Source organism: Gorilla gorilla, chromosome 6 (genome assembly GCF_029281585.2).
Source record: "Gorilla gorilla gorilla isolate KB3781 chromosome 6, NHGRI_mGorGor1-v2.1_pri, whole genome shotgun sequence".
In the NCBI taxonomy this organism is placed as follows: Eukaryota; Metazoa; Chordata; class Mammalia; order Primates; family Hominidae; genus Gorilla; species Gorilla gorilla.
In genome coordinates this window covers 73,995,410-74,022,498 of record NC_073230.2, presented here as the reverse complement: position 1 = coordinate 74,022,498, position 27,089 = coordinate 73,995,410, and the positions used below count along the sequence as shown (strand labels likewise).

The following is a 27,089-nucleotide window of genomic DNA, read 5'->3' as shown; positions in this document are numbered from 1 at the left end:
TTTACAAAAAACAATGTATTTGAGTTAGATTTTTTTTTTTTTTTTTGAAACGGAGTCTCGCTCTGTCGCCCATGCTGAAGTGCAGTGGCGCGATCTCGGCTCACTACAACCTCTGCCTCCCGGGTTCAAGTGATTCTCCTGTCTCAGCCTCCCGAGTAGCTGGGATTACAGGCGCCCGCCACCACGCCCGGCTAATTTTTGTATTTTTAGTGGAGACGGGTTTCACCATGTTGGACAGGCTGGTCTTGAATTCCTGACCTTGTGATCTGCCCGCCTCGGCCTCTCAAAGTGCTGGGATTACAGGCGTGAGCCACCGTGCCTAATGTAAATTTTTTTTTTTTTTTTTTTTTTTGAGACGGAGTCTCACTCTGTCGCCCAGGCTGGAGTGCAGTGGCGCGATCTCGGCTCACTGCAAGCTCCGCCTCCTGGGTTGACGCCATTCTCCTGCCTCAGCCTCCTGAGTAGCTGGGACTACAGGCGCCCGCCACCACGCCTGGCTAATTTTTTTGTATTTTTAGTAGGGACAGGGTTTCACCAAGTTAGCCAGGATGGTCTTGATCTCCTGACCTCGTAATCCACCCGCCTCGGCCTCCCAAAGTGCTGGGATTACAGGCGTCAGCCACCGCGCCCGGCCCTAGTGTACATTTTTGATACTGTATTTTAATTAATCATTTTTTGAGATTAATTAATCATTTTTTGAGAAATCATTGGATGGTACTTTTTAAAAGATTTGTTTTCCGTTTGTAAAAATTTTCTGTAAGAAGAAAGCAAAGAGTAATCCCCGGACACTATTGTGAAAAATCTCTGCGCCTCTTTTCCTTTTATCTTCCCTAGGCACAGAGATCTTATCAGAATTTTGGGGGATCACAGTTTCCCTTTGGAAACTTTATGGGGTGATGTGTCCTCGGCTACCCTTCAGATTTTTCCTGGTCCTGGGTTTCAGTACTGCCTGGGAATAAACCATGATACCCACCATGACTATGTCTGCTAGAGTGCCTAATGAATATCAGCTCCTGGGTCATTTTCTCCCACAGGACTGCCTGAGGTACAAAGTGTAGCCTCTCGAGGGAGCAGGTGGATGCCCTGGAGCTGAGAGAAATCTCCTGGTGTACTCTTCCTTGGAAAGGCTGACACCTTGAGACATTAAGATTGTCTTCACCCAACTCAGCTTCCGTTTCTTTGGGACACATTGCTGGTCAATCAGATGCTGGTATTGAGGGAAAAACATAGAAATAATTTCTGCCTTTTGGATTCTCTAAGGGGGCAGAAAAATAGTGAAAAAAAAATGATGAAAAAAGAGTGAAAGACAAATAGTGAAAAATTTGTAAAGGAAATTAAAAGGTAAAATATTTACGAATGGTGTAAAAGAGGTGAGTTTCAGAAAAAAATTAATATCTATGTATATTCCATTTGTTAAAAATTCTTATTTACTATTTTGTTTTCCAGACTGAGTTTAGTAATTGTCACAGGTAGTTTTTTTATGGCTGGGTAATTTTTTTTTTTTTTTTTTTTTTTGACAGTCTCATTCTGTCACCCAGGCTGGAGTGCAGTCACATGATCTTGGCTTACTGCAACCTCTGTCTCTTGGGTTCAAGCGATTCTCCTCCCTCAGCCTCCTGAGTAGCTGAGACTACAGGCGCTAGCCACCACACTCAGCTAATTTTTGTATTTTTAGTAGGGATGAGGTTTCACCATGTTGGCCAGTCTGGTCTCAAACTCTTGATCTCAGGTGATCCACCCGCCTTGGCCTCCCAAAGTATTGGGATTACAGGCATGAGACACCGCACCCAGCCTAGCTGGGTAATTTCAAACAGAATTCCAAGCCTTAACTTTTAGAATGCTAGCTATCTAGGGAAAAAATAGAGAAAATCTCTTCTCCATTTTGGCTTTAGAAAATGAATACATTTCCGGCCAAGTGCAGTGGCACACGCCTGTAATCCTAGCACTTTAGGATGCCAAGAGGGGTGGATCACCTGAGGTCAGGAATTCGAGGCCAGCCTGGCCAACATGGTGAAGCCTTGTCGCTACTAAAAATACAAAAATTAGCCGGGCGTGGTGGCACATGCCTGTAATTCCAGCTACTTGGGAGGCTGAAGCAGGAAAATTGCTTGAACCCCGGGGGGCGGAGGTTGCAGTGAGCCAAGATTGTGCCACTTCATTCCAGCCTGGGCGAAAGAGTGAAACTTCATCTCAAAAAAAAAAAAAAAAGAAAATGAATACATTTCCACCAGAAAATGTGGTAGGTAATTGGTGAAGTTACATAGATTCTTGAAAACATTAGTACCTCATTTTGCATGGTAAATTTGTGACAGTGAATATTTCTAGTCTATACCCTGTTATCTTGATTTCTGAGTTTTATGCTAAATTTTATGAGATGAAACTTGGTACCTCCTAGAAGTGTTTCCAAATGAATAATTGTTTACTACATAATTTTTAATGGAAATAATAAAATAATACATTTATTATCTAAAAGGAATACTTTTGCTTTTCTTATTGAGATGTAAAATGTTAAGCATCTTCAAAAAAGTCCTCCCTGGCCAGGCACAGTGGCTCAAGCCTGTAATCCCAGCACTTTGGGAGGCCAAGGTGGGTGGATCACTTGAGGTGAGGAGTTTGAGACCAGCCTGGACAACATGGTGAAACCCCGTCTCTACCAGAAATATAAAAAATTAGCCACATGTGGTAGTGGGCACCTGTAATCCCAGCTACTCAGGAGGCTGAGGCAGGAGAATTGCTTGAACCCAGGAGGTAGAGGTTGCAGTGAGCTGAGATCACACCACTGCACTCCAGCCTGGGTGACAGGGCAAGACTCTGCCTCAAAAACAACAGCAAAAAAAAACCTAAACAAACAAATAAAACAAAAAGTGAATTTATACGCCTGTGCTCCAGACTTGCTGAGTCACTCTGGCCCGGCTGTCTGCCTCGGCCTGTTTCTGACCAAAGCATATCCATGTACCTTACAGCCCCCCAAATGAATAAAGCCTTTCCTAGAAGTTGCCAACTTCCTAATGAAAACTTTGCCCTTGACTTTGGTAATATCAAAAATTGCAGATATATGTGGAAGGAAAATAAACTCTTGGGACCCTGAACTCACTATGCCAAAAGTAAAGCTGGGAACTGGGTCATGCAAAGATTGGCTTCCTTTTATTCCCAAACAGCTGTAATTTCACATGCTTACTTTATCTTGTATAAAATGTAGAGTTACTGAGGGAGAGAGAGAAGGGGGAATGCATGATTGACTTCTCCGACCCCTTTCTTTCTACATGTAAAATACAGATTCACTGAGTGCTAATCAGAGCCTCATGGGAATGTAGCCAATAGCCTCATCACCTACACTCCCTCTTGTTTCCCCCACCCGGCCTTTTTTCTTCCCCTCCCACTTGCTCTTTCCTCTTTAAATACTGAAGTTCCCAAAACATTCTTTGGAAAAAAACACAGGACACAGATCCTATTGCGACTTGTGTTTCTTTCTCCCCGGTGTGTCCTCAACATTAACAAAATAAATCTCAAAATTGATTGAAAAAAAAAGAAAAGAAAGCAACCCCTTTTCTGCCTAAACTTTGCAATCTTTAAAGATTTATGGTTGGTGCTTCCTCCTTTGGAATTCAAATTTTTATTACATAAATCTGTGTTTTATTTTACAAAGTCTAGAAACTGCCTCAAACCAGTAACAACTTCATCTTCAGTAAGACCCTCCCAATCCCCTTCCGTCTTAACCTTAACTACATCTGCCTGTGGGTCCCCAGATTTCCAGGGCCCTGTAGCTTTTCTCAGTATAAAGGCTTCTTCCATGGCTGGGGTGAGCAGCCTGAGACATCTGCAGGGGAGGCTCCCTAGAAAGAGCTGGGTCTTTAATAATCTCCTCCCAGGGTGAGAGAGGACTGAAAACTTACAGGAAATTAGCTCTGATAACAGACCCCCTTTTCCCACAGCTGCCACCCCAGGATTCCCACCCACTCACAAACATACCCATAAATTGATGTGTCCACACTCCTCCCAGGACTAGGCACCACCATCAGGAATTTCACCACAGCATTTTTGATCCTAGTGTTTTTTTTGCCAAAAATCCACAAAAGTGTTTATAGTCTCCTGCATATCCCCACCCCCAGACACTGAATCTGCAGCAGCAACCTGCTTCCTCCACCAACCAACGGTTCTGTACCACCTGTTCATAATCTCATCTGCCTGCCCGGACGCAGAAATAAACAAGTACAGCCCCACCTGGGCCACTATCTGTAGGGCAAACTAGTCCTTCCACCTACATTGCACTATCCTCCACCTGTGGATTTTATTCCTTTTAACTTTTATTTTTGTTTCAGGGTCGGGGTAAACGTGCGAGTTGTTATATAAGCAAAATTGTGGCATAGGGGTTTGGTGTAGATTATTTTGTTAATGAGGTACTATGCATAGCATAAACAGGTATTTTTTCTAGTCCTTTCTGTCCTCCTACCCACCACCCTCAACTAGGCCTGTGTCTGTTTTTCCTCTCTTTGTCCTCCGCCTCCTGGGTTCAAGCAATTCTGCCTCAGCCTTCTGAGTAACTGGAACTACAGGTGCATGCAACCACGGCCGGCTAATTTTTGTATTCTTAGTAGAGATAGGGGTTTCACCACATTGGCCAGGCTGGTCTCAAACTCCTGACCTCAAGTGATCTGCCTGCCTCAGCCTTCTGAGTAACTGGAACTACAGGTGCATGCAACCACGGCCGGCTAATTTTTGTATTCTTAGTAGAGATAGGGGTTTCACCACATTGGCCAGGCTGGTCTCAAACTCCTGACCTCAAGTGATCTGCCTGCCTCAGCCTCCCAAAGTGCTGGGATTGCAGGCATGAGCCATTGCACCCGGCCTTTTTGGTAAGTTTTTTTTGTTTTGTTTTGTTTGTTTTTTTTGAGACAGACCCTTGCTCTGTCACCCAGGCTGGAGTAAAGTGGCACGATCTTGGCTCACTGCAACCTCTGCCTCCCAGATTCAAGCGATTCTCCAGCCTCAGCATCCTGAGTAGCTGGGATTACAGGTGCGTGCCAACACACCTGGCTACTTTTTGTATTTTTAGTAGAGACGGGGTTTCACCATGTTGGTCAGGCTGGTCTCGAATTCCTGACCTTGTGATCTGCCTGCCTCAGCCTCCCAAAGTGCTGAGATTACAGGTATGAACCACTGTGCCTGGCCTTATGGTAAATTTTTTTTTTTTTTTTGAGACAGTGTCTCGCTCTGTCGCCCAGTCTGGAGTGCAGTGGCGCGATCTTGGCTCACTGCAAGCTCCACCTCCCAGGTTCACGCCATTCTCCTGCCTCAGCCTCCGGACTACCTGGGACTACAGGTGACTGCCACTACGCCTGGCTAATTTTTTTGTATTTTTAGTAGAGACGGGGTTTCACCATGTTTGCCAGGATGGTCTCAATCTCCTGACCTCGTGATCCGCCCGCCTTGGCCTCCCAAAGTGCTCGGATTACAGGCGTGAGCCACTGTATCCGGCCCGCCTTGTAAAATTTTTTAAATTCCTTACAAATTTTGAATAATAGACCTTTGTCAGAAGCATATTTTACAAATATTTTCTTTTTATTATGTAGGTTGTTTACTCTATTGATAGTTTGCTTTGCTGTGAAGAAGCTCTTTAGTTTCTTTAGGTCCCATTTATCAAGTTTTGCTTTTGTTGCAATTGCTTTTGGTATCTTCATCATAAAATCTTTGCCAGTTCCTATGTCAATAATATTTTCTTTATCCAATTGACATAGGTATTTTTTAGATTTTCTTTCAGGGTTTTTTACAATTTTATGTTCTACATTTAGGTCTTTAATCACCTGGAGTTGATTTTTTTTTATATGGTGTAAGGAAAGCATCCAGTTTCAGTCTTTTACATAGTGCTAGCTGGTTATTCCAGCACCATTTATTAAATAGGGAATTCTTCCTGCATTGCTCTTGTGACCTTTGTGGAAGATCAGATGGTTGTAGGTGTGTGGCATGATTTCTGGGCTCTCTTATTCTGTTCCATTGTTCTGTAGTCTGTGTTTGTACCAGTATCATGCTGCTTTGGTTACTCTGTTGTATAATTTGAAGTCAGGTAATGTAATGCCACCTGCTTTGTTCTTTTTGCTTATGATTGCCTTGGCTATTCAGGTTTTTGGTTTTTTTTCGGTTTCATATAAATTTTAAAATACTTTTTTTTTTGTTTTTTTTTTTAGTTCCGTGAAGAATGTTGTTGGTAGTTTGATAGAAATAGCATTAATTCTGTAAATTTCATTTGGCAGTATGGCCATTTTAATGATATCAGTCTTTTCTATCCATGAGCATAAAATGGCTGCCCATTGGCTTGTGTCATCTCTGACTTCTTTAAGAAGCATTTTGTAATTTTTGTTTTAGAGATTTTTCACCTCCCTGATTAGGTGTATTCCTAGACATTTTATTATTTTTGTGGTTATTGTGAATGGGATTTTTTTTGATTTGGCCTTAGGTTGAATGTTGTTGATGTTCAGAGATGTTACTGATTTTTGTACACTTATTTTGTATCCTGAAACTTCTATTTTCTAGTTTGTGTGCATAGATTTTCTAGTTCATGTGCATAGAAGTGTTCATAGTAGACTTCAATAGTTACTTGTATTTCTGTGGGGTCAGTGGTAGTCATTTCTAATTGTGTTTATTTGGACCTTCTCTTATTTCTTTATTATTGTAGCTAGTGGTTTATCTTATTATATATATATATTTTTTTTACAAAGGTTTAACTCCTGGATTTTTTGGTCTCGTATTTTTTTTCTGTTTAAATCTTCAGTTCAGATCTGATTTTGGTTATTTCTTGTCTTTTCCTAGCTTAGGGGTTGGTTTGCTCTTGCTTTCTCTCATTCTTTTATTCATGATGTTAGGTTGTTAAATTGAGATCTTTGTAACTTTTGGATGTGAGCTTTTAGTGCTATAAATTTCTCTTTAACACTGCCTTAGCTGTGTTGCAGAGATTCTGGTATGTTGTATCTTTGTTCTCATTTTTTGCAATGAACTTGATTTCTGCTTTAATTTCATTATTTACTCAAAAGTCATTTAGGCTCAGGTGGCATAATTTCCGTGTATTTGTATCACTTCAAGTGGTTTTTTTTTTGGTATTGAATTATATTTTTATCAAGCTGTGCTCTGTGTGTGTGGTTGGTGTAATTTTGGAATTTGCTGAGGGTTGTTTTATTTCTGATTGTGTGGTCAATTTTGGAGTATGTGCCACATGGTAATGAGAAGAATGTATAGTATGTTGTTTTTAGATTAAGAGTTTTGTAGGACTGTTTGTCCAAGTGTTGAGTTTAGATCCTGAGTTCTTTGTAAATTTTCTGCCCTAATAATCTAACAGGGTCTGTGGGGTGTTGTATCCCACTATTATTGTGTCAGAATCTAAGTCTCTTCATAGGTCTCTGAGAACTTGCTTTATTCATGTACATCCACAGATTTTTTTTTTTAATTTTTTTAGTATTTATTGATCATTCTTGGGTGTTTCTCGGAGAGGGGGATTTGGCAGGGTCATAGGACAATAGTGGAGGGAAGGTCAGCAGATAAACATGTGAACAAAGGTCTCTGGTTTTCCTAGGCAGAGGGCCCCGCCGCCTTCCGCAGTGTTTGTGTCCCTGGGTACTTGAGATTAGGGAGTGGTGATGACTCTTAACGAGTATGCTGCCTTCAAGCATCTGTTTAACAAATCACATCTTGCACCGCCCTTAATCCATTTAACCCTTAGTGGACACAGCACATGTTTTAGAGAGCACGGGGTTGGGGGCAAGGTTATAGATTAACAGCATTCCAAGGCAGAAGAATCTTTCCTACTACAGAACAAAATGGAGTCTCCCATGTCCACCTCTTTCCATACAGACACAGTAACAATCCGATCTCTCTTTCTTTTCCCCACATTTCCCCCTTTTCTATTCGACAAAAACCGCCATCGTCATCATGGCCCGTTCTCAATGAGCTGTTGGGTACACCTCCCAGACGGGGCAGCCGGGCAGAGGTGCCCCCCCACCTCCCAGACGGGGCACTTGGCAGGCTGAGGCAGGAGAATCAGGCAGGGAGGTTGCAGTGAGCCGAGATGGCGGCAGTACAGTCCAGCCTCGGCTCGGCATCAGAGGGAGACGGGAGAGGGAGAGGGCACAGATTTTTTTTTATAACACCTTTCTGTATTCTGCTTTTTCTCTCTGTAAACATTCTTTCAAGTGCACACAGTGTGCCCAAGGCCACTCCTTGGATGCCTGAATCCAGTGTCTACTGAAATTCAGATGTCCAAGACTTCAAGAGCATGTCTAAAGACTTGGCTGTTATAGGAGAAAATAAAAATAAGAGGCTCTATTCTCCTACCTGAAAATAAGGAAGGCTATTAAGGCTATTAAGGCTATTATCCTCATCTCTCTTTTCTTAAAGCATTTGGATTATGTGTACTTTTTTTCTCTGCTTTATTGAAATATATGTAAATCATATAAATAATATTAATCTAGGTGTAGCTAAATAAATGATTCAGTATATAACAGTGGAGTTGGAGTTGAACCTTGGTTTCTATTTATTACTTCAGAACAATTAGCATTGTCACATGAAGCATTTGTAGACAACCTACAATCATATACTTTTTTTTTCTTTTTTTTTTGAGATAGAGTGTTACTTTGTCCCCCAGGCTGGAGTGCAGTGGCACAGTCTCAGCTCACTGCAACTCCATTTCCCAGGTTCAAGCAATTCTCCTGCCTCATCCTCCCAAGTAGCTGGGACTACAGGCATGTGCTACCATGCCTGGCTAGTTTTTGTATTTTTAGTAGAGACAGGATTTTGCCATGTTGGCCAGGCTGGTCTTGAACTCCTGACCTCAGGTGATCTGCCCATCTTGACCTCCCAAAGTGCTGGGATTACTGGCGTGAGCCACCGTGCCTGGTCAACATTCATATAAATTAAAGAGTATTTTCTACAATAATATAAATATAAGGCCACAACATTTACTTTGAATGAAACCGTTAGTCATTTTAATATTGTTATTTCTACTTTTTAAATATAAAGTGTTTTAACTAAATTATGATTAAAGAAAATTTTCACAAATCCTACATACATTATGACCAGTACATTAAAATTATTTATATTTAGATACTTATCTCTAATATCCAAATAAAACTTATTACCAAATTGTTACAGTAGATACTAGTCTTACATACTTATTACCTTATCCGGTAGGGATAACTATAAGTAAGCATGAGTTTAGTGTCTTTCATTTCAGTAAGTTAGAATGCTGCTATTAAAGGACAAATAAACACAAATGATGTGACCACCAGAAAACTATAATAGCTCTCCTCTTAGCTGTGTTGCAAGCTCAGATATGTTCCACCATATAAACAAAATCAGATTCTAATTTTTCATCAAAAAGTGCTGGTGGTGACCGAGCACAGTGGCTCATGCCTGTAATCACAGCACTTAGGGAGGCCAACGCGGGTGGATCACTTGAGGTCAGAAGTTGGAGACCAGAATGGCCAACACAGTGAAACCTGTCTCTACTAAAATACAAAAATTAGCCGGATATGGTGGCAGGTGCCTGTAATTCCAGCTACTCTGGAGGCTGAGGCAGGAGAATTGCTTTAACCTGGGAGGTGGAGGGTGCAGTGAGCTGAGATCATGCCACTGCACTCTAGCCTGAGTGACAGAACGAGACTCCATCTCAGAAAAAAAGTGCTGGTGGATGTAGTGTGATGTATTCCAATAGAATCCCCCTTTCAATGGCTTTTTAGCCATCTCATCTTTTATGAGAGCAGCAGAGATGGAGGAATCTTATAAAATTCTGCTGAGAATATGCTCCCTTTTTCATAATGCTCATGTTTCTCATGCTGAGAATAGCTGTGTAATTTGGGTATTTAGAGAGAAATATTTTATAGGGAAATATTTTCTGGCTGACTTCATCAATCTTACATGTAATCTGAGTTTTTTCTCAAGATACATTTAACTTATTTTTTCTCTCAATATAATCTTTCTGAGACTGAGAGCTGTTTTTCTCTCCAATGCTTTGAGTGTCTGTTTCAGAAGCCATTTTAGCATTTCACAGTGTCCGTGAATGAGGTGGGCTGTCACAATGGAACTCTTGGAGCTATCTCTTTACAGACTCATGCTGGAAATCCAGCAGAATGTTTTCCATGTCACCATTATAAATAGAAACTGAGCCTAAAACAGTGTTCCCGTTCTCATTATTGTGAAGGTGCATTCCTACCCAGGAGGCCTGCAGGCTCTCCTCCTGCAGCTCAGGCTTCACTCTCTGATGTGGCGCTGGAGTGCTGCCGTGGCAATTGGGGTTCATGTGAGATGTGACCTCCTGGCTGTTCACCCTGTATTGTGGGCTGTACCTCAGTGGCCCACAGTGGTAGGAGTCAAGAGAAAACTCCAGCCACCAGGAGAGGGCAAGCAGAAGTGCTGTAGTCCAACGCTTGGGGAGTAGAGAGCCATTGCTTCAAAATGTAAATAGCCAAAATGATAGCACACTATTCAAATGTTTCTGTAGGAGACTGAGAGCCTACCTTTAGCAGGCACCTGGTTTTATATTGCAAAACTACCCTCTGTCATGAAGATTTTTAAAGTTTATTTTGTAATTATATATGACAAATTAACATACACAGATGGCCTCCCCAATTACCAGGTGAATTTAGAGTGAACTATGCATGACATGGTGCTGTAAGTTTTTCTACTCGTGGGCTAATTATGGTGACCATCTTTATGTCTTTGCAATCTGTTAAGCAGATTGACCTTGATGCATGTCAAATTCTGGTTTAATTGTGTAATATAACAGTTTTATTTCTGTTCAGTCATTGTGGAGTTGCTCTAGGGCTGGAGAAAATTTGTCTTTTAATTATATTTCCCAAGAACTGTCTAGAATTACCAGACATGACATAAACATATAAGGCGCCAACCAAGCTTTACTCCAGAGGGGCCTTTCCCTCTCAGGCTTCCAGTCAGCTCACAATTGTGCTGCAGAATGCATACTCTCCCCTAAATACGCAGGCAGAATTGTTTCTCTGCCTGTTTGATAATCTGTAGTCCTCTATAGTCACTTTTAAAGAGGTTAGACCAAATTTCACAGGGCAGCAATCAACCATTTTACCTCTTTCAGTGATTCTTGTATTTTCAGACCTGAAACTGATTCAGAGACCATGAGGCTCACAAACTTAGAGTACTAAACTAAACTAAAAATATCAAATTTCTCATCAAACTTACAAAATCCACTTGTAACTGCTGCTAATCAAAGTGTAAATTTTTGACAGTTTGAATCTTTGCTCTCAAGTTAACAATCCTCAAGCTTGACCCAAATAAACTGTCTACTTATATTCATGTTGCCTCAGTTTTTTGTTTTTGTTTTTTTTTGAGAGGGAGTCTTGTTCTTGTCGCCCAGGCTGGAGTGCAATGGTGCGATCTCTGCTCACTGCAGCCTCTGCCTCCTGGACTCAACCGATTCTCCTGCCTTAGCCTCACAAGTATCTGGGATTACAGGCACGTGCCACCACGCCCAGCTGATTTTTTTTGCACTGTAAGTAGACACGGGGTTTCACTATGTTGGCCAGGCTGGTCTCAAACTCCTGACCTCAGGTGATCTACCTGCCTCGGCCTCCCAAAGTGCTGGGATTACAGGTGTGAGCCGCTGCATCCAGTGTCTCAGTTTTTTTTTTTTTTAGGTAGACATATCATTTAGAATGTGCTAGAGCATCCTCTATAAGGGGATCTCTCCTTTGGTTGTACCCCATTTGCTGTAACACCCAAGAATGCAGAGCTAGGTTGATCCCACCTAGAATCTGCACATAAGGTTTGGCCTCTGCCTGGGATTTACAATACAGGGCCAGACTTAGGATTGAGAATGTACAGAAAACCAACAGGAGGCATGTTCTGCATTGTGAGATGTCAACATAGACATCTTAAAGTTCCCTTTTTAGAGTATGGCTTCTTGAGCTTTTCAGATCTTGTTCAGTGACCTGCTACAGTTATGTGAGAGGCACCAGGTGTACATAGAATCTCATGGGAGAATCCCTAAGTGTAAACAAGCATCTTAGGAGTGAGAGATCAAGGCCACAGAGTATCCAAAGCCATGACCACAGCTGTATCTACCTGTAAAATGTGGTACTGGAGTATTCTTGTCCTTCCTCTTACCCAAGAGCTAGCTCATCAGGACAGGTGATCCAAATTCTGGAGCTCCACCAGGGCAGTTTCATTGTTTTGTTTTTTTTTCTTTTTTTGAGGCGGAGTCTCACTCTATTACCCAGGCTGGAGTGCAATGGCGTGATCTCAGCTCACTGCAACCTTTGCCTCCCGGGTTCAAGCGATTCTCCTGCCTCAGCCTCCTGAGTAGCTGGGATTACAGGCACATGCCACCACACAGGCTAATTTTTGTATTTTTAGTAGAGACGGGGTTTCACCATGTTGGCCAGGCTGGTCTCAAACTCCTGACCTCGTGATCCGCCCACCTCGGCCTCCCAAAGCGCTTGGATTACAAGCATGAGCCACCGCGCCCGGCCAGTTTCATTTTTTATATAGGATCACCCTGAGTCTCTCCTGCTTGGCACATCATCGGGTCATCAGCCCAGGATCATTGGGAACCCTCTCACAATCACCTAGCATCTTTGAGACATTTGAGGTTGTCCAGAGCAGAACTGTGTCAGGCTGACAAGAGTGGTTAATTATGCTTCTGTCTCAGTGTAAGACAAATGAGTCAGTCTGCATTTGTTCCTCCCCTCATACAAGAGATGTCTTGGTTGGTACCCAGATGAGAGTTTCTTAAGTTTCCTGGTGCTTGGGTGAAAAAAAAGGAAAGGGTCTGGAGACTCAAATAGATAAACTAATTGCTTCCATTTTATGTGGCCATTAGAAAATAGTTGAAGCAGTCAGGGTTCCTACCATGCACGAACTTTAAGTCTAGACTAGTAACTGGATAAATGGTTGAAGCATTATATGGTTGGTACAATGTATAGATGTGTGGAAAAGAAAAAAACTTGGCCTTTGGCCACTTTCTTTACATTGTTGTGACTTCTGGTGTCATCACCTGAAAGGATATTTATGAACAGAAGAGTTGTTATTGTTTGTATTCTTTTTTACTTTCCTATTAATACATATTTATGTCCTAATAAATTACCCTAGAAAACCTTAAGGAATTTGTTTAAATTATTTATTAGTATACATTATAAAATTGACATGGCAGTGGCTAAAAGAAATTAGTTAACACAAACTCTGTAATGTAAGTTTCTCTTAGGTAAGCTTAGAAAAATCAGAACTGGAAATACCTCAGTGGCATAGAGAGCACAATTCTATATAGGGTTCACTCCCTGCCCCAGTTCTGCTAAGATTCACTCTTTTTGGAGGCCTTATTTAGGTCTGACCCCACTGTGGAGTCTTGCCTCACCAAACTGATTAGAAGAAATTAGTTTTGGCTGGTGAGTCCTGCAGCCTTTTTAGAACTGGTGCCCATAATTCTTTGAAACTCAGAAGCAGATTATTGGGAAAAATATTTATTTTAGGGCCTTAATTTTTTATTTTTTATTTTTATAAAAACCAGTACTTGCTGAAATGTTCCATGTAGCAACTTGTTTTCTATTACTGCAGATTTAGTAGTTGCTCCATAAGCCACAAAAAAGTAAATATAAAAATAAAAATTTTTTCTAAATTACATTAAGCTTTTCTGTATCCCTCTCATCTGTCTATATTTAGCTTTTATTTTATACATCTTCAAGAAAAAATCAATGACAGAGAAACAAGAAATAAAAATCCTGGGCTCTTTATCCTGAGATTATTGAACACCTCATACCAACTCCCAGGGTGTTATGAGGATTAAATCAAATAATGTATTTTTCCCAGCACAATGCTGTGTAACACTTGAGGACATAGTACCTGCTTAATAAACGTTACGCTAGTACATGTGTACATGTTGTTTTCCAAATGCAGACTCATTCAAACATTGCTCCCTTTTGTTTCCTCTGTAAACTTTAAAGGACCAGCAAAGAATATGATACTTGAGGATGGAGATTGGTTGTCTTTATTTGTGTTGTGACAAGAGTGCTGAGTTTAAGGGAGTCTGTGCTGTGCCTGCTTTCTCCAACTAATGCTAATAATGAGCCCAGGAAGAGCAACATCAGCATTGACAGAGGATTTGTTTAAAACACCCATTCATGGACCCTTTCCAAACCTGCAGAATCACATTACATAGAGTGAGACCAAAATTATCAAGTGATTTATAAGCTCATTAAAGCTTGAGAGACAATGCTTAGCTAAGTGGTTATCAGCCCAGTCTTCTAATTAGGATTACATGACCAATTTAAAAAATCTTACTTGTGTCTTTTCCACAGGTTCTGTTAATTGTTCTTGGTGGAAGCTCCGTATTGTTTTAAGTAAGGGCCTCATGTGACTCAAAATGAGGACAGAGTCAAGTATGAGGGGTTCAGGATACATTCATGAGAGTTAAGTTCCACCTTTGCATTGAAGGTTGGTCACAGGGCCTGTTCTGTTCGGGTTTGGTAGAGACAGGTCAGTGTGGCCCATATTGCCATTATTGTAGCAGAAATTGCTGGTGTCTGTGCCTGGGGAGGGCACCTGAGAACAGGAAAAGAGAAACATATATTTAAGAGATGGAGTCTCACTCTGTTGCCCAAACTGGAGTGCAGTGGTGCTATCTCGGCTCACTGCAACCTCTGCCTTCCAGGTTCTAGCAATTCTCCTGCCTCCGCCTCCTGAATAGCTGGGATTACAGGCTCATGCTGCCATGCCTGGCTAATTTTTTTGTATTTTAATAGAGATGGGGTTTCACCATGTTGCCCAGGCTGGTCTCGAATTCCTGAGCTCGGGCAATCCACCTGCCTCGGCCTCCCGATATGCTAGGATTACTGGCCTGAGCCACTGTGCCTGGCCGAGAAACTTGTATTTTTATCTTCATGGAGCGTCTCATTGTTCCCGAATCTCTTCTTGTATAAAGGACAGAAGTGGGTGGACTTTTTCTCCAGGTTTTGGTTTTTCTGCCTGGGGGTGTGGTGGTAGCAGGTAAACAGGGGGTGCTGACACCTTTAGAGGCATATTCTCAAGATACAAGTGTAATTTGTCCAGAGAATCTCATCTGAGAAGGAATTCCAAAAAAGGAGAAAGAGGAAGAATTGGTTCTTTTTTTTACTTAAACCTGTCTCAGATCAAGAGCTGTGTCCACTCTTCCTCCTCGAATGCCATGTGTTTAGTACTTGCAAACCTTTACTTCTCTACTCAATCTTTTCCTCCCTAATGAGCTAGTTTCAATTACTTTAAAAATTCATTATAATAGTCAAGGGTCTCAGAAAAATATTTTTCCTGTGTACCAGAGCCTTCTTTATATTCTCTGCATCATGGCTTCTTATGTGCCATACAGAATTCTCATTATGAATTTAGAATCTGCAATATTAAAAATATTTCCTTTGTAGCTGTTGAATTATGGGAACGTGTGGATACTCAAGATTTCTACTGGGGAAAAGCTGGGGTCCTTAGTAAAGAAAAAGAACATGTAATGTTGAGGATCCATCTGTGTTCTCTATTAGCTCTATACAGAAAAGGATCAAGAAAGTGCTTATTTAAACAGAATGGCATTTATCACCCATGAAGTTCTGAAAAAAATTTTAGGAGATTCCTGCTTTCTAGGGTGCTGAAGAAAGACTACTTAAAATCACTATTTAATAGTACAGTAAATAGGAGATACCTGTATTTTGAACTTTGCATAAAATTGATGTTTCTTTATAGTTAAATTTAGATTATAATTTACTTTTTGGGGGCAGTATTCCAGCAGTGATGCTGTGTTCTTTGTGCATCAGCACATCATAAAAATTTGTTACTAGTGCAGTTGATGTTAATGATTCACTTGGCTGAAGAGCTGTCTGACAAGTTTTTTTTTATAGTTAATTACTTTTCATTAGTAAGTATCTTTATGCAGCTGATGTGCATAAATTATCACATTTGATTTGGCAGCTGCCTTTCTTCCTTAGGTTTTATTTGCATATATGTCTTTGGAAGATGAAGGCTCTCATCTTTATTTACAGAAAAACTGGGAAAACACAGGATCTTTTTTTTTTTTGAGATGGAGTCTCACTCTGTTGCCCAGGCTAGAATGCACTGGCGCAGTCTCAGTTCACTGCAACCTCCGCCTCCCAGGTTCAAGCGATTCTCCTGCCTCAGCCTCCCAAGTAGCTGGAATTACAGACGCACATCATCGTGCCCGGCTAATTTTTGTATTTTTTTTTTAGTACAGATGGGGTTTCGCCATGTTGGCCAGGCTGACTTCGAACTCGTGACCTCAGGTGATCCGCCTGCCTCGGCCTCCCAAAGTGCTGGGATTACAGGCGTGAGCCACCGTGCCTGGCCAACACAGGCTCTTTTACTTAGTGGATGTTTGACAAAATACTCTTCTTGGGCCAAAAACATTGGCATTACTGGTGAGCTTGTTAGAAATTCAGAAATTCAAACTTTATTCCAGATTTTATAAAACAATCCGCATAATAAGATCTTCAGTTTATTGTACACATTAAAATTTGAGATGTACCTTCTAACTCAACACGTCTTTTCTATCTGAAAAATATACACAACTCATTGTGTATGATGTAAATATAGCACTCAAAAATTTACATGTTTGTATTCGTGTCCTTTTATAGTTTTTCTTCAAAAAAGCATATATACACTGATGTTGTGGATCTTATGCTGTTCTCTTATCTGAGTTAAAGAATATATTAGAGAATATTTCTGCATTGAAATTTTATTGTATAATTTGACTCACTCCTATAAGTCAGAATCAGTTTTCTATACTGTCTTACTTTGCCTTGAGCCAAAATAAAAATTCTGCCCATGGTCATTTGGTAAATATTTAAGTGTGTGTGTGTGTGTGTGTGTGTGTGTGTGTTTTTCAGGGACCACTGACATTTAGGGATGTGGCCATAGAATTCTCTCTGGAGGAGTGGCAATGCCTGGACACTGCACAACGGAATTTATATAGGAAAGTGATGTTTGAGAACTACAGAAACCTGGTCTTCCTGGGTGAGGATAACTTCAACACACAATTCCTAATATGCCCTAAAGGTTTTATTTCTCTTTTTTTGCATAATTTGTGGTAATTTGTGCTTTGCATAAATGAGTTTCAGATCCCTGTTTTCAAGAAAATCTTTGAGCTTTGTCCGTGTAGAAAAAAATTTCTTCAGTACGTTTCATCTTGACCTGAACTTTCCACATTCCTGAGCTGATCTATATCCTTCACTCTAGATTAGTGGTAATTACAGAAATTTGATGGCATAAAATGTTGTTGCCCACACCTTAAAATTTAATTGCCCCCACCAATTTTTGATTCAGTAGTACTGGGTAGTGAAATTAATGACCTAAAAATTTAAAGTATTTTCTAAATATTTAGAAATGTCTGTTATAAATTAGTAATTTGGGATTAATTTACTAGAATATGCTATGACATTCTCTTTACTGAGCACATTAGTAGGTTGGTAATTGGAGAATATGAGCAAGATTCATGTTATTTATTTTTAATAAAACAGGTATTGCTGTCTCTAAGCCTCACCTGATAACCTGTTTGGAGCAAGGAAAAGAGCCCTGGAATAGGAAGAGACAGGAGATGGTAGCCAAACCCCCAGGTAGGTGAGAGTGATAGTGAATACAACAGATGACACAGATGAGAGGTCCAGATGTCAAAGAGAAAGTCAGTTCTTGACATGGGATTTGGGAAGCTATGTTCCAGAGAAAATAGTTTTTGGGAAGCTCAGTTTCTTTTCTCTTGCTCTCACATAGGGGCATCTTCTTTACGCTCTTAAATTCTCTAAAAATTCTACTTTCCCATCAGTGATCTTCCTTCAATTTTACTGTAAGCCACAGTCCTCTTCATGGCTTATAAGAGACTGCACAATCTGACTGATGTTCCATTGTTTTAGGGACACACAAATATCTGCAAAATTTTGAGAAACTCTGTTATTTTTTAAGTTCCCTTTCTACATCACGTCTGAAATGTGTGTGATTAGTGGTTTCTTTTCCATTTTTTTGGTTCATTTTTCTGCACATTTCATCTTTTTATTATTATAGTCTTTTTTGATAGTCGAAATATAGTTTGAAATTATAAAGTATAATGTCCTTCTTTGTTCTTTTTCCTCCAGATTGCTTTGACTATTCAAAGTTTATTGTAGTTTCATATAAATTTTAGGATTTTATTTTTCATTGCTGTAAAAAAATGCCACTGGAATTTCGATAGGGAGTTCATTGAATCCATAGATTATTTTGGATAATATGGCACTTTAACAATATTTATGCTTTCAATCCATAGACATAAAATACTTTAAAATTTATTTGCGTTGGCCAGGCACAGTAGCTCACACTTGTAATCCCAGCACTTTGGGAGGCCAAGGCAGGGAGATCACTTGAGGTCAGGAGTTTGAGACCAGCCTGGCCATCAGGGTGAAATCCCATCTCAACTAAAAATACAAAAATTAGCCTGGCATGGTGGCAGGTTCCTGTAATCCCAGCTACCCAAAAGGCTGAGGCAGGAGAATTGCTTTAACCCAGGAGGTGGAGGCTGCAGTGAGCTGAGATTGTACCACTGCACTCCAGCCTGTGTGACAGAGACTCTGTCTCAAAAAATAATTATTTGCCTCTTCTCTAATTTATTTCATTAATATATTTTTATTGTAAAGATTTTTTTACCTCCTTGTTTAAATTTGTTCTCAGAAATTATTTTAATGCTACTGTAAATAAGATTGTTTTCTTAATAATCAGTTTGCTTTAAGTGTATGGAACCATAACTTAAACTTGTATGTTAATTTTATATTTTGCTAATTTACTGAATGTATTTATTAATTTGAACAGGTTTTAGTATACTGTTTATAATTTTTTATATATAAGAGCATATGATCGATAAGCAGCAAGTTTTTGCTCATTTGTCTTCAATTTCAGTGAGTTTGAAAACTTTTTGACTAATTCTTCTGCCACATACTTGCAGTTCTATGTTAAAATAAAGTATTTACAGTGGGTACAATATAGTTTTGCATTGGTGTCTGAATTTGAAGGAGCAAACACCTCTTTAAGTTTTTATAAACTGGTTTAGAAGGTAAAGATTTTTTTTTGTTGGGTTCTCAGGGTGATGGGATGTCCTCTGGGTTTGTAGTGGAGAGGGGCGTAGCTTGGTCACAAGGCTGCTGGGTCTGCACTAGGGCTCACCTTTAGTTGGCTTAACAGGGGCTTGGGTAATTGTAATTTTCATTATATTTTGGAACAGACGAAATATTTTTCTGGATGTTGCTCTGTAGGGCAGACAGTAGGGCAGGTTTTTGTAATTGGGTCTATATATGGTGGGCCTTATATCAGAATGTGGATGAGTATGGCTTTCACTGAGTATCAAAGAGAATTTTTTCAGGTCACTGTGTGGGTTCCTATATAGGCAGAACTGGCCATGAACTATGGCTCAGGGAGCTGGAACTGAGTCATTGAACTGCTTCAGAAACCACAGTAAAGGACAAGGTCTGCAGGCCTGCCTGCGTGGCTATAAATTGCTGTCTTCCTCCAGGCCTCTGGAAGGGCACGGTCTCTCCCAGACTGTGGCTGGGAGGAGTTTGGGATGATTAGAGAGTAAGTTCAGAATTCTCAGTGGGACCAAATTCGGTGGGCCATTTCCTGGTCTGCAGCCTAGAACAGGGGTCCTGTATTTTTCCACCTGAATGAGGGCCTGCCTTCTGAAAAGAACACTCCTTAATCTTAGACTGTAGCAGTTTCACAACACCCTCTCTGGATCTCAAAGCTCTCTTAAAGGCACTTATTTTTGAGATGGGTTTTGGCTTCATAACCCAGGTTGGTCTTGAAATCCTGGCCTGAAGCAGTTCCCCAACCTGAATGTACCATGTAGCTGTCATTACAGGTGTGAGCCATGGCTCACATAAATGCATTTTTGACAGGGATGGCTGATAAATTTTCTTGCTGTGGGATGATAAGAAAATAAGGAACCTTTTATTTTTCCATCTTACTGATGTCACTCTCCCTATACATTTTTACTTTCTATTTTCTATTTCAAATTTTTCTGTACTTTAGGTTCAGACATTTAGGACAATATGCTAGAATTTACATGATATGGCTGATGTTACTTATAAATTTAAGTTTGCTTCAGGCAAACAGGAATTATAGGATTTTCACCCATTTAAGCATATATCTAAATAACAACATAACTAATTTCTAAATATTTGTTTTATATATAAGAAGTGCTAACCATATTCTGCAAAATATATAATTTTTAAATTTAGCAATGCAAGACTATTTTGCTTCTAAAGTTGGATTACAGTTTTATTTTGTGTAAGAATAGCATATATTTAAAACATAAATACTAATTTCTTATAAATTTTTATTATAAATTTATTGTTAGAATCTTTTATTTATAATTATAGTTTTTTTCTGAAATTTTATTGCAACACAGCGCATGCCAATGATTTGAAATACCTGCTTTCCATGAGTATACATAGTCAAATATTGTAATTATCTAGACAAATTTTTTAATGGCACATAAATATTGCAAAGCAGATTTTGTGAGTAAACATTTCTTTAGTTATTGTTTTGCAGTTCCATATTAGTGTTTTATTTAGTGTACGTTTTTAAACATCAGTTTGTTGTGATTTTTTGTTTTACTTATATATTTAGACATTTTGCAATTCTGTTTGTAAACTTTCAGTCAACATGGGGTTTAATTAAAAGATAAATCAGCCGGGCTCAGTGGCTCACGCCTGTAATCCCAGCACTTTGGGAGCCCGAGGCGGGTAGATCAGAAGGTCAGGAGTTCGAGACCAGCCTGGCCAATATGGTGAAGCCCCATCTCTACTAAAAATACAAAAATTAGCCTGGTGTGGTAGCGGGTGCCTGTAGTCCCAGCTACTTGGGAGGCTGAGGCAGGGGAATCTCTTGAACCTGGGAGGCAGAGGTTACAGTGAGCTGAGATTGCACCACCGTACTCCAGCCTGGGCAACAGAGCGAGCCTCCATCTCAAAAAAAAAAAAAAAAAAAGGATAAATCAGCCATATGTCTATCACAATCAGTTTGTATATGTGTGTGGTTTTATCTACAAATATGACCTCAATTTTGGTTGTGGCTTATTTTGTAGGTATTCTTTCTTAGCTGATTTTCTTTTTTCTTTTTTTTTTTTTTATTTCTTATTTTTTATTGATCATTCTTGGGTGTTTCTCGCAGAGGGGGATTTGGCAGGGTCACAGGACAATAGTGGAGGGAAGGTCAGCAGATAAACAAGTGAACAAAGTTCTCTGGTTTTCCTAGGCAGAGGACCCTGCGGCCTTCCGCAGTGTTTGTGTCCCTGGGTACTTGAGATTAGGGAGTGGTGATGACTCTTAACAAGCATGCTGCCTTCAAGCATCTGTCTAACAAAGCACATCTTGCACCGCCCTTAATCCATTCAACCCTGAGTGGATACAGCACATGTTTCAGAGAGCACAGGGTTGGGGGTAAGGTCACAGATCAACAGGATCCCAAGGCAGAAGAATTTTTCTTAGTACAGAACAAAATGAAAAGTCTCCCATGTCTACCTCTTTCTACACAGACACGGCAACCATCCGATTTCTCAATCTTTTCCCCACCTTTCCCCCCTTTCTATTCCACAAAACCGCCATTGTCATCATGGCCCGTTCTCAATGAGCTGTTGGGTACACCTCCCAGACAGGGTGGTGGCCGGGCAGAGGGGCTCCTCACTTCCCAGTAGGGGTGGCCGGGCAGAGGCGCCCCTCACCTCCCGGACGGGGCGGCTGGCCAGGCAGGGGGCTGACCCCCCCACCTCCCTCCCGGACGGGGCGGCTGGCTGGGTGGGGGGCTGATCCCCCCACCTCCCTCCCGGACGGAGCGGCAGGCCGGGCAGAGGGGCTCCTCACTTCCCAGTAGGGGTGGCTGGGCAGAGGCCCCTCACCTCCTGGACAGGGCGGCTGGCCGGGCGGGGGGATGATCCCCCCACCTCCCTCCCGGACAGGGCGGCTGGCCGGGCGGGGGGCTGGCCCCCCCACCTCCCTCCCGGATGAGGTGGCTGCCAGGCGGAGACGCTCCTCACTTCCCAGATGGGGTGGCTGCTGGGCGGAGGGGCTCCTCACTTCTCGGGCGGGGCGGCTGCCGGGCGGAGGGGCTCCTCACTTCTCAGACGGGGCGGTTGCCAGGCAGAGGGTCTCCTCACTTCTCAGACGGGGCGGCCGGGCAGAGACGCTCCTCACATCCCGGATGAGGCGGCAGGGCAGAGGTGCTCCCCACATCTCAGACGATGGGCGGCCGGGCAGAGACGCTCCTCACTTCCAGGATGTGATGGCGGCCAGGAAGAGGCGCTCCTCACTTCCTAGATGGGATGGCGGCCGGGCAGAGACGCTCCTCACTTTCCAGACTGGGCAGCCAGGCAGAGGGGCTCCTCACATCCCAGACGATGGGCGGCCAGGCAGAGACGCTCCTCACTTCCCAGACGGGGTCGCGGCCGGCAGCAATCTCGGCACTTTGGGAGGCCAAGGCAGGCGGCTGGGAGGTGGTTGTAGCCGGCCAAGATCACACCACTGCACTCCAGCCTGGGCGCCATTGAGCACTGAGTTAACGAGACTCTGTCTGCAATCCCGGCACCTCGGGAGGCAGAGGCTGGCAGATCACTCGCGGTTAGAAGCTGGAGACCAGCCCGGCCAACACAGCGACACGACGTCTCCACCAAAAAAATACGAAAACCAGTCAGGCGTGGCGGCGCGCGCCTGCAATCGCAGGCACCCGGCAGGCTGAGGCAGGAGAATCAGGCAGGGAGGCTGCAGTGAGCCGAGATGGCAGCAGTACCGTCCAGCTTCGGCTCGGCATCAGAGGGAGACTGTGGAAAGAGAGGGAGAGGGAGACCGTGGGGAGAGGGAGAGGGAGAGGGAGAGCAATTTTTGTATTTTTAGTAGAGACAGGGTTTCACTATGTTCGCTGATTTTCAATGGTTGTCCGATCATATCTAAATGAGTAGTCATGGAAATCGCCTTCTTTTCACCATGTATTTAATGATGAATATATATTTCTTTTGCATGAGAGAAACACGTTTGTGATTTGAAGATAATTTTTGAAAAGATTTATAAATCTTTATTTTTTCAGTTTTTCTTTTAAAAAAATTAATTGTGAAAATATAACATAAAATTTACCATCTTAAATTCATTGAAGTGTACATTTCAGGGCCAGGCATGGTGGTGGCTTACATCTGTAATCCAGGGATTTTGAGAGGCCAAGACAGGAGTATCACTCGAGCCCAAAATTTGGAGACCAGCTTGGGCAACATATAAAGACCCAGTCTACAAAAAAAACTATTTTTAAAGACAGGCATGGTGGTGTGCACTTGTGGTTTCAGCTACTTGGGAGATTGATGGGGGAGGATTTACTTCAGCCTGGTTAAGGCTATAGTAAGCCATAATTGTGCCACTGCACTCCAGCTTGGGTGACAGAGTGAGATCCTGTCTGAATAAAAGTTGTACATTTCAAGCATGTTAAGTGTATTCACACTGTTAGGCAAAATACTTCTAAAAGTTTTACATCTTGTAAAACTAAAACTCAGTACACATTAAGTAACAACTGCCCATTTTACCCTCTCTTCAGCCCTTGACAGACACGCTTCCACTTTCTGTTTTTATGAGTGTGACTGCTTAAGATATCTCATAAGTGGAATCATACAGTACCCATCATTTTGTTACTGGCTCATTTTAGGTGACATAATTCTCAACATTTATATTAAAATGGGACAAGATTTTCTTTTTTGTTTGTTTGTTTGTTTTTGAGATGAAGTTTTGCTCTTGTTGCCCAGGCTGGAGCACAGTGGTGCCATCTTGGCTCACCTCTACCTCCCAGGTTCAAGCAATTCTCCTCCCTCAGCTTCCCAAGATTTTTTTTTAAGGCTGAATAATATTCCATTGTATGCATATGTTACTTTTTTTATGTATTTATAAATCAACATCTGGATTGCTTCAGCATTTTGGCTTTTTTTTTTTTTTGAGATGGAGTCTTGCTCTGCCTCCCAGGCTAGAGTGCAATGGCACAATCTTGGCTCACTGCAGTCTCCGCCTCCCAGGTTCAAGTGATTCTCCTGCCTCAGCCTCCTGAGTAGCTGGGATTATAGGCACCCACCACCACACCTGGCTAAATTTTGTATATTTAGTAGAGACAAGATTTCACCATGTTGGCAAAGCTGGTCTCAAACTGCTGACCTCAGGTGATCCACCCGCCTCCGCCTTCCAAAGTGCTGGGATTACAGGTGTGAGCCACCGTGCCTGGCCGCGTTTTGGCTTTTGTGATGCTGGTACAAGAAACATAAATGTTTAAATATGTCTTCCAGGTCCTGCGTTGCATAGTTTGGATGTAGATCCATAAGTGGGATTGCTGTATTTAATAATTCCATTTTTAATTATTTGAGGAACATTTATAACATTTGTAAATAATGGTTGCATCCTTGTTTTGCACCAACAATTAACGTGTTTTTGTTGCAAATTTTCATTGCATCATCAACTGATTTGATGTTTTCTAGAAAACTTATAGTGGCTATTATAATGGGTGTGAGAGGATTCTGTTTTTCATTGTGATTTTCATGCATTTGTCTACAAATTAGTATTTTGTGTATCCTTTCAAATGCTTTTTTGCATTTGTATCAATTTGATGAAAATTTAGTTCAATTATTTGTCCACTTCTAAGTCGTTATTCAACTTTATAATTCAGTTTTAATAGTTGTTTATATATTCTGAATATTAACTCCTATCACATGTGATTTGCAAATATTTTCACCCATTTCCTAGGAGGCATCCTTACTCTTTTGAATGTTTTCTTTGTTATGCAGAAATTTTGAAGTACTGTGTAGTTCAGTTATTCTGTTCTTCTCTTTGTTGCTCATGCATTTAATGTTGTATCTAAGAAAATGGTGCCAATACCAATGTCATGTTTTTTTCCTATATTTTTTCTAAGAGATTGTTATTTTTTAAATTTCTAAATATTTTATTTCAAATATTCTTTGTATATAGTTCAAGGAAAGGATTCAGCTTTATCAGTGTAGATAACCTGATTTCAACGTTATTTTTTTGAAAAGATTATCTTTTCTCTATCATGTGTTAATGGTGACTTAGTGAAAGATCATTTGATCATACACAAAAGGGTTCTTTTCTGGGCTCTCTATTCTGTTTCTGTTTGTTTTTTTGTTTTTTTTTTTTGGAGATGGAGTCTTGCTCTGTCACCCAGTCTGGAGTGCAGTGGTGCTATCTCAGCTCACTGCAAGCTCCGCCTCCCGGGTTCACGTCATTCTCCTGCCTCAGCCTCCCGAATAGCTGGGACTATAGGCGCCCGCCACCACGCCCGGCTAATTGTTTTTGTATTTTTAGTAGAGACAGGGTTTCACTGTGTTAGCCAGGATGGTCTCGATCTCCTGACCTTGTGATCTGCCCACCTTGGCCTCCCAAAGTGCTGGGATTACAGGCGTGAGCCAGCGCACCTGGCCGTCTATTCTGTTTTTTATCTCTTTATATGTCATTGTGTCAGTACCACATTGTTTTTGCTGTTGTAGCTTTTAATATGTTTTTCAATCAGGAAGTATAATGCTTTTTTTTCATGGTTGTTTAGCTACTTATAGTCATAATCAAATTTAAAAATTTTAAACATTTCTGTAAAAAAAAACTGTGCTATTGGGATTTTTATAGAGGTCATATTGAATTTTTTTACCACTTTAGGTTATATTGACATCTTAACAAAATTAAATTTTTTGACCCTTGAGCAAAACTATGTCAAAGAGTATGTTTTATTTTATTTTAAATTAAATTAAATTTAAAGACAGGGTCTCACCTTGTTGCCCAGGCTACTTTCAAACTCCTAGGTACAGGTAATCCTTCTGCCTTGGCCTCCTGAAGTTCTAAGTTTACACATATGAGCCACTACACCCAGCCTGTGTGTTTCATTTTCATGTATTTTTGGATTTGCCAATTTTACCTTTGCTTTTAATTCCTAGTTTTATTAAGTTTTTGTCAGAAAACACACAGTGTATGATTTTGGTGTTCTTAGATTTATTCATCATTGTTGTTTTGAGACAGGATTTTACTGTCACTCAGGCTGGAGTGCAGTGGCATAATTTTGGCTCACTGCAGCCTCAGCCTCCTGGGCTCAAGTGATCCTTCCACCTCAGCTCCCCGTGTAGCTGAAACTACAGACATGCACTATCATGTCTGGCTATTTTTTTTTATTATTTGTAGGGACAGGGCCTCACTGTGTTACCTAGGCTGGCCTCAAACTTCTTGTCCCAAATGATACTCCCACCTTGGTCTCCCAAAGTGTTGGAATTATAGGCATGAGCCACTGCACCCAGTTGTTATTGTTAAATTTAATAAGACCCATTATGTGTTTTAACAGAATACACTAGGTGCAAATAAGAATATCATATATTCTGTTGCTTTTGACTGAGAAGTTTTTTATGAGTCTGTTAAGCCTAGTTGTTCTATGCTATGGTTTGGATGTCCGTGTTCTCCAGACCTCATGTTGCAATGTAATCCTTAATGTTGGATGTGGGACCTGGTGGGAGGTGTTTGGGTCATGGGGGCAAATTCCTCATGAATGGCATGACGCCATCCTCGTGGTAATCAGAAAGTTTACACTCTATTAATTCAAATGAAAGCTGCTTCATTAAAAGAATGTGTTTCCTTCACCTCACACTTGCTCTGTCTCTTACCATGTGATATGTCCAGTTACTCTTTGCCTTCCACCATGATCGTAAGCTTCCTGAGACCCTCACCAGAAGCAGATGCTGGCACATACTTCTTGTACAGTCTGCCAAAGTGTGAGCCAAATAAACATGTTTCTTTATAAATCATCCACTCTTAGCTATTCCTCTATATGCAAAATAATCAATACAGTCTATAATGTCTAAGTTTTCTGTTTTCTTTTTTTAATTTAATTTAATTTAATTTTATTTTATTTTTTATTGATCATTCTTGGGTGTTTCTCGCAGAGGGGGATTTGGCAGGGTCACAGGACAATAGTGGAAGGAAGGTCAGCAGATAAACAAGTGAACAAAGGTCTCTGGTTTTCCTAGGCAGAGTGTTTGTGTCCCTGGGTACTTGAGATTAGGGAGTGGTGATGACTCTTAAGGA

The 27,089-nt window shown here is 41.1% G+C and overlaps 1 protein-coding gene across 3 annotated transcripts in view; it reads left to right on the top strand.

The window, feature by feature from the left end:
• The window catches only part of ZNF680 (zinc finger protein 680), a 69,287-nt gene that overhangs the window by 855 nt on the left and 41,343 nt on the right, over window positions 1-27,089 (top strand). For all 3 annotated transcript variants that reach the window (XR_008667222.2, XR_008667223.2, XM_031013473.3), the window contains exons 2-3: window positions 16,869-16,995; window positions 17,499-17,594. Coding sequence is in view for 1 of the 3 variants with exons in the window: in XM_031013473.3 (XP_030869333.2) it covers window positions 16,869-16,995; window positions 17,499-17,594 (223 nt within the window). In the remaining 2 variants the exon portion in view is untranslated. The remainder of the gene's footprint in view (window positions 1-16,868; window positions 16,996-17,498; window positions 17,595-27,089) is intronic.